At 40.3% G+C, this 12868-nt stretch overlaps 1 protein-coding gene across 1 annotated transcript in view; it reads right to left on the bottom strand.

Moving 5' to 3' along the window:
- The window catches only part of si:dkey-11f4.7 (piezo-type mechanosensitive ion channel component 2), a 237469-nt gene that overhangs the window by 26455 nt on the left and 198146 nt on the right, over positions 1-12868 (bottom strand). Inside the window, exons 54-57 of the mRNA XM_062057601.1 lie at positions 4720-4934; positions 4495-4653; positions 3924-4071; positions 1918-2106 (exon numbers count right to left, since the gene is read on the bottom strand). Of these exons, the coding sequence (XP_061913585.1) occupies positions 1918-2106; positions 3924-4071; positions 4495-4653; positions 4720-4934 (711 nt within the window). The remainder of the gene's footprint in view (positions 1-1917; positions 2107-3923; positions 4072-4494; positions 4654-4719; positions 4935-12868) is intronic.

The raw sequence follows: 12868 nt of genomic DNA, 5'->3' as shown, positions 1-12868 counted from the left end.
AGTATGGGGTATCGGACTGTCTGATTGTGGCTGTCCGCTCCCTGTATGATCAGTGTCAGAGCTTGGTCCGCATTGCAGGCAGTAAGTCGCACACGTTTCCAGTGAGAGTTGGACTCCGCCAAGGCTGCCCTTTGTCACCGATTCTGTTCTTAACTTTTATGGACAGAATTTCTAGGCGCAGTCAAGGCGTTGAGGGGATCTGGTTTGGTGGCTGCAGGATTAGGTCTCTGCTTTTTGCAGATGATGTGGTCCTGATGGCTTCATCTGGCCAGGATCTTCAGCTCTCACTGGATCGGTTCGCAGCCGAGTGTGAAGCGACTGGGATGAGAATCAGCACCTCCAAGTCCGAGTCCATGGTTCTCGCCCGGAAAAGGGTGGAGTGCCATCTCCGGGTTGGGGAGGAGACCCTGCTCCAAGTGGAGGAGTTCAAGTACCTAGGAGTCTTGTTCACGAGTGAGGGAAAAGTGGATCGTGAGATCGACAGGCGGATCGGTGCGGCGTCTTCAGTAATGCGGACGCTGTATCGATCCGTTGTGGTGAAGAAGGAGCTGAGCCGGAAGGCAAAGCTCTCAATTTACCGGTCGATCTACGTTCCCATCCTCACCTATGGTCATGAGCTTTGGGTTATGACCGAAAGGACAAGATCACGGGTACAGGCGGCCGAAATGAGTTTCCTCCGCCGGGTGGCGGGGCTCTCCCTTAGAGATAGGGTGAGAAGCTCTGTTATCCGGGGGGAGCTCAAAGTAAAGCCACTGCTCCTCCACATCGAGAGGAGCCAGATGAGGTGGTTCGGGCATCTGGTCAGGATGCCACCCAAACGCCTCCCTCGGGAGGTGTTTAGGGCACGTCCAACCGGTAGGAGGCCACGGGGAAGACCCAGGACACGTTGGGAAGACTATGTCTCCCGGCTGGCCTGGGAACGCCTCGGGATCCCCCGGGAAGAGCTGGACGAATTGGCTGGGGAGAGGGAAGTCTGGGCTTCCCTGCTTAGGCTGCTTCCTCCGCGACCCGGCCTCGGATAAGCGGAAGAAGATGGATGGATGGATGGATAGTAAAACAAATGACTTGTATCAGTAGTTGTATTAGTAAAACAAAGTACTTGTATTAGTTGTTGTATTCCTGAAAGAAAGTACTTGTATTAGTTGGTTTATTACCGAAACAAAGTACTCATAATATTTGTTGTATAAGTAAAACAAAATACTTGTACTGGTTGTCGTATTAGTAAAACAAAGTACTTGTACTAGTTGTTGTATTAGTAAAACAAAGTACTTGTATCAGTGGTGGTATTCCTACAAGAAAGTACATGTTAAGTTGTTGTATTAGTAAAAACAAAGTACATGTATGTGCTGTATTACTGAAAGAGAGTACTTGTATCAAGTGTGGTATTCCTAAAAGAAAAGTACATTTATTAGTTGTATTAGTAAAACAAGTACAAGTACTGGATGGTAGTAGTACTACCTCGTATCCTGTGATGCTGTATCAGGTGTGGTACAAGTACTGCATGGTAGTAGTACGACCTGGTATCCTGCGATGCTGTATCAGGTGTGTACAAGTACTGCATGGTGGTAGTGGTACTATCAGGTGTGTACAAGTACTGCATAGTAGTAGTACTACTACCTGGTATCCTGCTATGCTGTATCAGGTGTGTACAAGTACTGCATGGTTGTAGTAGTACTATCAGGTGTGTACAAGTACTGCATGGTAGTAGTCGTACTACCTGGTATACTGCGATGCTGTATCAGGTGTGTACAAGTACTGCATGGTAGTAGTAGTACTACCTGGTATCCTGCGATGCTGTATCAGGTGTGTACAAGTACTGCATGGTAGTAGTAGTACTATCAGGTGTGCACAAGTACTGCATGGTGGTAGTAGTACTATCATGTGTGTACAAGTACTGCATAGTAGTAGTAGTACTACCTGGTACCCTGCGATGCTGAGCTGGATGGAAAGGTCCAGAGGCTGGTTGGTGACGCCGGCTGCTTTTTGGACGAGAGACATGAAGAGGAGGGGGAACCAGATGATGGAGATGAGGGCGAAGATGAGGAAACCTCCCATGCCGTACTTCACCACCTTGTTCTTCTTCTGACCTGCAGGGTGGGGGAACTTCTGCACCAAAATACATGTTATATACTTGTACTTTATACTCTAGTATACTTGTACTTTATACTCTACTATATTTTATAGTCTAGTTTACTTGTTCTTTATACTCTATTATACGTTATACTGTAGTATACTTGTACTTTATACTCTATTATACTTTATACTCTATTATACTTTATACTCTATTATACTTTATACTCTAGTATACTTGTACTTCATACTCTATTATACTTTATACTCTGGTATACTTGTACTTTATAATCTATTATACTTATACTGTACTGCACTTAAAAAAAGAAGAAATAATCATAATCAAGGTGGTTATGAATTATTGACATATTCAAGGCTCCAATTATTATAAATATTCCAATTTGAAATTGTCAGGACGTGGACTATAGAGTGGTTGTTTTCCCGAGATGCAAGTGAACTTGGATTGGACATGGCTTGGATGATTTAATAATGAACACTAACAAACTACAAAAAACAGAAGCAAACAAAAAGTGCGCACAATGGCGGAGAACAAACTATGAAACCAAAAGACTAGCACAAAGGCAATTATCTAAGAACACAAAACAAAAACACTTACTGTGGCATGGCATGAAGCATAAACTATAGTGGACATAAATATCATGGGTAGCAGTAGCATGGATGGATAGGTAGATAGCATGGTATGAAAGGATAATGTCACCAGGACGAACAACAGAAACAGACAGGCTTAAATAGCAGTGACATGATTAGTGACAGGTGTGCGAGTGCAAAGCGTGAGACAGGTGCGTGACGAGGACAGGTGAAAACTAATGGGTAGTCATGGAAACAAAAACAATGGAGTGTAAACAGAAACTAAAGAGTCCAATAACTAAACAAAACAAAACATGACTAAAACAAAACATGATCACACAGACATGACAGAAATGTTTTGTCATGAAATGATTGCAGATGTTGTATCTTATGACAAAAAGGCATAAAACAAACAGAAAAAAAAACATCAAATGTTTTAATATCTTATTATTGACAGATAGATCTGAAGTTAATCTCAAGTGTTGAAAGTTTAAAAAAAAAACATAAAACAAATTATGAATTATGTTTAACACTTTTATGAGTCTTTTGGGTCCCTGAGAATTTTAGTGGGATTTTTTTTTTTTAAAATCTGTCAATGCTTAAAAAATAATAATGAATCAAAATCGATGTTATGAATTATTAACATAGTTAAGGCTCCAATTACGTCACAACAAATATTACACTTTGAAATATGTTATGAAGAAATGATTGCATATTTTGTGTGTTTGCCATTTAAAAAAATAACAGCATTTTTCGCTGACAAAAAGGGCATAAAACATACAAACATTTAAAAAAAAAAAACATAATACAAATAATTATGAAAACTTATAATTGAAGGATAGATCTAAAGTTGATCTCCAGATTTAAGTGTTGAAATGTAAAAAAATAAAAATTAATGTATGATTTATTTTTTAAATTTTTTATGATTGGGACCCTTTTGTAGCCCTCAGAATTTTATAGTGATTTTTTTTAAGGTGTCATTGCTCCAAAAAAAAAGTAATGAATCAATGTTGTTATGAATTATTTGATGCAATTACTTCACATCAAATATTCCACTTTGAACTTGTTGGGTGAAAAAAATCCATATTTCGTGTTTTTGCTGATATAAAAAAGAGGGTTTTATTTAACAAAAGGGTATAAAAATTTTTTTTTTAAAGTCAACTTTGACAGAAATAGCTGAAGTTGAGAGGTTTAAACGTAGAAGAAAAAAATAACGTATGACTTATATTTATAAGTTGAATGACTGGAGGAAGGAGAGAACTTACTTTGTCAGACTCCCTCCAGCACCTGAGGATAAAGATGTTGGCGTAGATGTCCTCCACACAGATCCAGCTGGACAAGGACAGCGTGGTGTCGGTCCACACCCAGTCCATCACGGCCCGCAACTCCGTCAGGAAGGGGACCAAGCGGAAGCTGAAGTACGACCAGAACCATCACTAAAACTGTTGAACGGGCCCTCGCACCCCCGTGAGACTCAAGGTTCAAGCGACACGTATACGATCACGACCTTCTCAATGTCACGAGCCACCATCAAAACTTCAGCAACATAAGCATTTTATGACTTAGGCAATCTTCTTTCGTAATTTGTTTAGTATCTGTCATCGTAATTGAGGCTCATTTGGTCAAAGTCCCTAGGACCAGTTTGTGAAAACACAACCCCTGTTTTTGGTCTAAAAATGGGAGAAGGAAACCAAGAGTGTGTGTTTTCAAACATAGATTCCTGAGACTTCTACGTGTATCCTGTCATGCTGCTATTTTGTTCTCGTTTTTAAATTTCAAATTTTGCGTTGGGGACCCCTGAAATGTCCCATTTTTTATAGTAAAGTTTGTGTGTACCCTTGGAAGAGGAAGAGGTTGAGGTAGTTGTAGTTCTTGGTGAGGAAATTCCCCAGGATGCGGTTGGGGTAGCCACACTTGATCTGGTACGCAGACAGGCCAAAGTAGATACACTTGACAAAGTACCAGAGCTGGGCCACCGGGTTGCGGTTGAACCTCCTGGAGGACGGAGAGGAATCAGGTGGTGGTGGAACCCGGGAACAGACTCTGGACGTGACCACTCACCTTTCAGTGACTCCTGGTAGGATGAAGAACATCCAGAAGTGAATCCCAAAGACCAGCACAACCTGGAAGACACACTTGCCCAGCAGGGACTTCTTCAGGTACAGAGCTCGGTCCACAATCATGGTCCCAAACTGGATCAGCAACATAACCAGGAAGGCCTCAGGGACCTGGTCCTCGGACAGAGACTCTGTGATGTCGGCCGCTGCAGAGTATTTCTGGCATTGCGAGGACCACAGGACGACTTAGACTTTTCTAGAAGGGGAAACCTAGGACTCTTTGTCAGGGCATCCAACATATGCTTCAGCTTGTCTTAGAAAATCTTCATCTCCAGATAGGATGCCACTTATCTGACTGAGCTGTCCTATCCAGTCTTGGAGTTGAAAGACTAGATAGGGCAGCTTAGCCAGAGTAGAGATGTCCAAACTAGTTTTTAAGCCCGAACTCTATATAGGACATCTCTAGTCTGACCGAGCTATCCAATCCAGTCTTGGGGTTCAAAGACTAGATAGGGCAGCTTAGACAGAGTAGAGATGTCCAAACTAGTTTTCAAGCCCAAAGACTAGATAGGACATCTCTAGTATGACTGAGCTGTCCTATCCAGTCTTGGGGTGCAAAGACTAGATAGGGCAGCTTAGCCAAAGTAGAGATGTCCAAACTAGTTTTGAAGCCCAAAGACTAAATAGGAAATCTAGTCTGACTGAGCTGTCCTATCCAGTCTTGGGGTTCAAAGTCTAGATAGGGCAGCTTAGCCAAATTAACTAGTGATGCCCACATTTTGATCCCAAAGACTAGATATGACATCTCTAGTCTGACTGAGCTGTGCTATCTAGTCTTGGGACAGCTTGAGTCAGACTACAGATGGGAGCAGTGAGCTGATGAGGGCGCAGCACTGCAGTGACCCGGGCTTGTGCTTGTTGCTTTTATGTGTTTTTTAAGTGTGTTTTTTTTTAAGTGTTCGTACCATCATGTTCGTTTTGTTTATTCGTTTTTAAAAACATGCTTTGGTGCTTGTGACTTTACGTGAAGCTGATCACGGCATAAATTGACATTCGACATACAAAGAACTCGGCCGTCTGAACTACCAATTGTTTGTAGCCTGAGCCCTAACAATGGAAGTAAGTTTTTATATCGCACTGCTGATCCTCTTTTTTTATCAGCGAATGCGTAATTTTTTGTCTTGCAACGAACGTGCAGTGGGAACATGGATGTCGCGTCTACTCCAGAGATGCCTTACTGTCCCTCCGACCCACACCACGCCAATCCACACCACCGGAACATCTACCGGCAGTCATCCGAGCGACACACACCGGCACACGGTCACAACGCAAGCGAGGCAGACGGGGAGGTGTCCGAGAACGCCTCCGCCGGCGAATCAACAGACCACCGCTGCCGTCAATAATACTCAGCAACGTGCAATCGCTGGCACCAAAGCTGGATGAGCTTCGGGTCAACCTAAAGAGCTGCTTTGAATACCGGGAAACCAACATCATGGTGTTCACCGAGACGTGGCTTCACCAAGGCGTCCTGGATTCTCTGCTTGACCTGGATGGATTCTCACTCGTACGAGCTGACCGCTCTGACGCTTCCGGGAAGAGAAAAGGGGGTGGAGTCGGCGTGTACGTGAGTGACAAGTGGTGTAAACAGCTCACTGTGAAAAAAAACATATGCAGCCCCCGACGTAGAACTGCTGTGTTTATCAATGAGACCTCACTACCTGCCTAGGGAGTTCGGCAACATCATCATAGCCGCTGTTTATGTCCCACCCAGCGGCAATGCAGGCAGAGCTGCTGCGAGCATAGCAGAGTGCGCACATGAACAGCTGCAGCGCACACCCGGAGCTCCTGTTTTCTTTTTGGGTGACTTTAACCATTGTAAACTGGAGACTGCCTTGCTGGGCTTTGAACAATTTGTAAAATGTGACACAAGAAATTACAAGATTCTAGATAAATACTATGGCAATATAAAGGGGGGATACTCAGCAAAACCAAAGCCCCCCCTTTCCAACTCGGATCACAACACCATACATCTAATACCCACATATAAATCTGTTTTTAAATCAATTAAACCTGAGCATAAGACAATTAATGTGTGGTCAGACGATGCTATTGAGACACTGAAGGGGTGTTTCATGTGCACAGACTGGTCTCTGTTCCATGTACTAGGACTAGATGAGGCTACAGTGACTATAACGGACTACATTTAGTTTTGTGTTGGCAATGTGGTACCCAAGAAAAACATTGTAGTCTATCCCAATAACAAACCCTATGTAACAAAAGAAATAAAAGACTGCATAAATAGGAAAAAGCAGGCCTTTAGAAGTAAAGACAGAGCAGGACTGTCAGTTGTCCAAAAAGAACTCAAACAACTTTTTCCAAATTTTTCCCACAGATGATACAAATTTTTGGATCCAAAGTCTGTAAGACATTCTCCATAATTCTAGAAACCAGTAAAAGGGAAAATAATATACATTTCAGATTTTGTATTTTCATACACATGTATAGACATGTCATGTTATGTCTCTTTCACATGACAAAATAATAATAACAATGATAATGGTAGCTATAGTCATTTCTATAGCTAGGCTAGTAAGCTACTAAATTTAGTAGTAGTTATTAATTTATATTAAGCTAGGTCCTTTTCACATGACATAGTATTTGCAATGATTTACCTGTCAGGTTAGGAAAATATACATGAAGACAATGATGTAGATAGCTACAGCTGGATCCACCCAGGAGGAGTAGCCTAGCCAGTTCACTGTAGACCACTGTAGAACACCACCGTAGAACACCACCAGGGGAGTGAAGTAAGCAGTGCAGGCAATACTGCCCTCTACTGGTTTGGACAACTAACACTATTATGTTCCATTATGCAGTAATGACTTGACCAAAAATAAATTCAAGTGGTTGTAGATATTTTTTAAGGTGTTCTATTTAAATTTAAATTGATTCTACTGGATATTTTTTTCCATATTAACTGTATATGGTGTCATGTGAAATATACTATTATTTAATGCATCATAAATAAAGAGTAGCGCTTACCTCTAGTGACTTACTTTGCAGTAACATTGAATCGATCAACATTCTTGTCACCATTGATAATGGGCTGTGGAGACTTGATTATGTTGAGTATGAGCTGTGTGCCCCATCCCCCGGTGATGTCAAACGGTACAGTACAATACATTGTTATGCCATGCAACATATTATTTTATTTGGGACAGTTTACATATTTAGTGATAAATGATAATGCATACTATTTACATATTTGGCATTGCTGGATTCATCACAACCATGTGTCAATGTTTCACTTTCTTTCTTTTGGGACACCTCATACACTTAGTGATGTAACACACTGACTATACATGCTATATTCATAGATTTGGTATCACTGGATTCAGCACAGCCCCATCTTTCCAAAAAGCCATGATGTGTGTGTTTATGACAATCCCTGGCAAAGCAACTACAAAGTAAATGAGAATATTCTGCATAGATATTCATTTTTTGTATGTCCGCTTATTTTAGGCAAGTGTTCAAAGGTCTCTATATGTTACACACATCAAGATATTCACATCCAGTTTTTTCTAATAGGTAAAGCAACTTCCTGACCACAATTATGTCAAGTTTCAAAGCTGTCAGAGCTTGTGTTATTAATCTACATGAGTTTATATGGCTTAACTCCCATACGGCCAGGCTGTATTTTTGTTCTTTTTTAAGTTTGGGGTGTATGACAATATGTATCAATTTAACAATGTTTGCAGTAAAATATTTTAACCTAAGAACCCATTTCATATATGGGAGACCTTAGAGATGAGGAAAAACATTGTTAGATCTTGTTCTACCTCCGGTAGGGGTATCTCAAAAACTAAAGCCCTTTTTGACAGTTAGTCACTAGCCTATCTGTGGCAGCAGACCAGATATCAAGAACAAAGAGTGGTGTCTACATCCCAACTGGCCTCACTGGAGTCGCTGAACATGGCATTGTTGATGCAGCCATCGACAACTTTGATCAAAATGAAGACACTCTGGATGGGAAGCATACAACACACGCAATGGCTTCTGTTGTGTTCCGAAGAGGCCATGTCTCCACAGCAGATAAATGCCTAGCACGGGTTCCAGAGAGGTCCCTCACTACCTTAAACACATTCGACATGGATGGAGATAGACTTTACAGGTAAATTTTGTGCATTCTTTTTTCTCTGAAATCTGATTTCATGTCATGGTATTTACTCAGTCACATAAACTGCACGAATTAATGGGTTAGCAGAGTATGAATGCATGTTGTGAGGTTTTACAGTGTTGTGATTTGATATTTAATACATATGATCACAAGTTTATCCTCTCATTTCAATTGTATTGTGACTACAGATACATCAAATCTACAAAGCGACCAGAACCACCTGAGCTTCCCCAACCTGAGTTACTGCACGCAAACACAACAGTCTCCAAAGCAGCTGATGACAGAGATCTGGTATGGAAGCTGGCCCGAAACGTAAGGGAGAATCAGCAGTAGGTCCCTGCATGGTCTGCATTCAATGTCTTCATGTCAGACACCTGTACTGTAAAGATGGTAAATGCAATGAAACCAGCAAATGCTAGTGTCTTTCAGTGGGCTTGACTTGCACTGAGTTTTGCTCTTGCTCTTTCCCAGAGTGCCCAAATATGACCCACTTTGTCACTGATGATAATGTGGATGAGTGACAGGGATGGCTACCAAAAACAGCCCATGAAGAACACCAGCCAAAGAGCTGGGGAGTTTAACGTGAGGAGAGGGCTCATTCCTCCTCAGATTGTTTTGTTTGATGAACATTTGTTTGATTTAACGTGAGGAGAGGGCTCATTCCTCCTCAGATTGTTTTGTTTGATGAACATTTGTTTGATTTAACGTGAGGAGAGGGCTCATTCCTACTCAGAGTGTTTTGTTTGATGAACATTTGTTTGATTTGAAACAGTAATTTAATTTGTACTGTGTGAAGTTAAGTTATAGTTATAAAAAGATAATCCAAACTACAATCCTGTCACCTGTCTCCTTTGTGTGCTATTGCTGAGCTGTGTGCCTCATCCCCCCGTGATGTCAAACAGTACAGTACAATATATTGTTATGCAATGCAACATATTCTTTTATTTGGGACAGTTTATATATTTAGTGATGAATGATTATGCATACTATTTACATATTTGGCATTGCTGGATTCATCACAACCATGTGTCAATGTTTCACTTTCTTTCATTTGGGAGACCTCATACACTTAGTGATGTAACACACTGACTATACATGCTATATTCATATATTTGGTATCACTGGATTCAGCACAGCCCCATCTTTCCAAAAAGCCATGATGTGTGTGTTTATGACAATCCCTGGCAAAGCAACTACAAAGTAAATGAGAATATTCTGCATAGATATTCATTTTTTGTATGTCCGCTTATTTTAGGCAAGTGTTCATAGGTCTCTATATGTTACACACATCAAGATATTCACATCCAGTTTTTTGTAATAGGTTAAGCAACTTCCTGACCACAATTATGCCAAGTTTCAAAGCTGTCAGAGCTTGTGTTATTAATCTACATAAGTTTATATGGCTTAACTCCCATACGGCCAGGCTGTATTTTTGTTCTTTTTTAAGTTTGGGGTGTATGACAATATGTATCAATTTAACAATGTTTGCAGTAAAATATTTTAACCTAAGAACCCATTTCATATATGGGAGACCTTAGAGATAAAGAAAAACATTGTTAGATTTTGTTCTACCTCCGGTAGGGGTATCTCAAATTTTGAGGGGCATTGTCACTGGCCTATTAGTAGAGTACGTACGGGCAAGGCCGCAGGCCCTGACGGCCTCCCAGCTTTTTTGCTCAAAAGCTGTGCAGAGGAACTAACTACAGCATGGTGTCCACAGCCCTTTGAGACACTTGTGATTTAGGGCTATATAAATAAACATTGATTGATTGATTGATTGATTGATTGTCCAATATTCCAACAGTCACTTAACACTCACACTGTTCCAGCTCTGTGGAAGAAGTCAATTATAACTCCAGTGCCTAAAAAGCCCAGTGTCACAGTAAACAACGACTTTCGTCCCGTAGCTCTCACTTCGATTGTTATGAAATGTTTTGAAAAATTTGTTGTGTCACTGCTCATGAAGGATGTCAAGCCAAATTTAGATATGTAGCAGTTTGCATACAAGCAGGAATGCAGTACTGATGATGCAATCCTTTGCACCTTGCACTTTATTTCCAAGCACCTTGAGAACACAAAAGCTTATGCTAGAATTGTATTTGTTGATTTCAGCTCAGCTTTTAATACAGTGCAAATTCACATACTCTTGGAGAAGCTCAAATACATGGGTGTAAACTCCACCTTGATCAAATGGTTCCACTCTTTTTTAACAAACAGAACACAGCAAGTGAAGGTCAACAGAACACTGTCAGACACCAAACACTGCAACACAGGCGTCCCACAGGGTTGCGTTGTATCACCAACACTGTTTACATTGTACACCAATGATTGTAGGACTGTGCACCCTAACAATTATATGGTGAAATTTGCAGACGATACCGTGCTCCTAAGCCTTCTACACAAGGATACGGACCCCTCTGTGTACCAAGACGAAATAGACCTATTTATTAGGTGGTGTGATACCAACCATCTTATTCTAAATGTGACCAAGACACAGGAAATGGTTTTGGATCCGAGGACCCTGAGCCAGTGGTCATCCAAATTCAGGAAATCACCCAGGTATCCTAATATAAATATTTAGGGGTTCATATTGGAAGACACATATTGACAAACTGTGCAATAGACTGCAACAGAGGCTATATTTTTTGCGAAGATTAAGATTGTACGTAAGATTGTAAGATTGTAAGCAGCCACATCATGATGATTTTCTACCGTGCCATTGTAGAGAGCATCATTAGATACGGGATCACCTCATGGTTTGGCAACCTAACCGTTAAGCTAAAAAGCAAACTGGCCGGCATGCATAAAACGGCAATGAAAATCGTAGGGAGGAAAGAATATGAGCCTATACGGAGCATCTATGAGCAGGCAGTTAGAAAAAAAGCTAAGAAAATTATTTCCAACTCACAACACCCACTCTTCCCTGAATATGGAACCCTGCCATCAGGGAGAAGACTCCGGGTCCCACTATGCAAATCTAACCGCCTTAAATTATCATTTGTCCCAGCCTCCATTAAGCTGACCAACAATGTGCAATAGAATGTTAATACATAGGTTGGCACTTTTTTAGCACATAGCACTTTAGCACATAGCACTTTAGAACTAAGCACTTTAGCACATAGCACTTTATCCATAAGCTCTAGTGCAATGCACACTGGTACTTTATCTTTATCTCCATACTGTAGATGTTATGCCTACATCAAAGTGCCACCTATGTCTATCAAGCTCCATGTTCTGATGTTTAAATATTAGTTGTCTGGTTGTGGTTGTGTCTGTGCTTGTGTTTTTGTTCTGTTGTTTTTGTGTATGTTAAGAAAGCAATGATGCACTGTGCCCAAGACAAATTTCCCCGCGGGGACAATAAAGTTGAACCTTGAACCTTGAACCTATCTGGTTTTGGAGCATGAACTGATGAAGAAGCTCTGATGAGATCCAAACTTTCGTTCTTTCAATACTCTGACAATACAATAAATACAATACTGTAATAACTACAATACAATAATAACTACAATAACTACAATATAATAACTACAATACAGTAATATCAACAATACAATAACTACAATACTGAAATAACTACAATACAGTAATAGCAACAATACAATAACTACAATACTGAAATAACTACAACACATAAACTACAATACTGTAATAATTACAATACAATAATAATTACAATACAATAACTACAATACAGTAATAACTACAGTACAATAACCACAATACTGTAATAACTACAATACTGTAATAACTACAGTACTGAAAAAACTACAATACATTAACTACAATACAATAACTACAATACTGTAATAACTACGATACAACAACTACAATACTATCGCTACAATACAATAATAAATACAATAATAAATACAACAGAGTAATAACTACAATACCGTAATAACTACAATACAAAACCTACAATACAATAACTACAATACTGAAATAACTACAATACAATAATAACCACAATAAA

The sequence above is a fragment of the Entelurus aequoreus genome, linkage group LG01 (assembly GCF_033978785.1).
Source record: "Entelurus aequoreus isolate RoL-2023_Sb linkage group LG01, RoL_Eaeq_v1.1, whole genome shotgun sequence".
Taxonomy (NCBI): Eukaryota; Metazoa; Chordata; class Actinopteri; order Syngnathiformes; family Syngnathidae; genus Entelurus; species Entelurus aequoreus.
The sequence above is the reverse complement of the archived record's forward strand: the minus strand, read 5'-3'. Positions and strand labels throughout refer to the sequence as shown.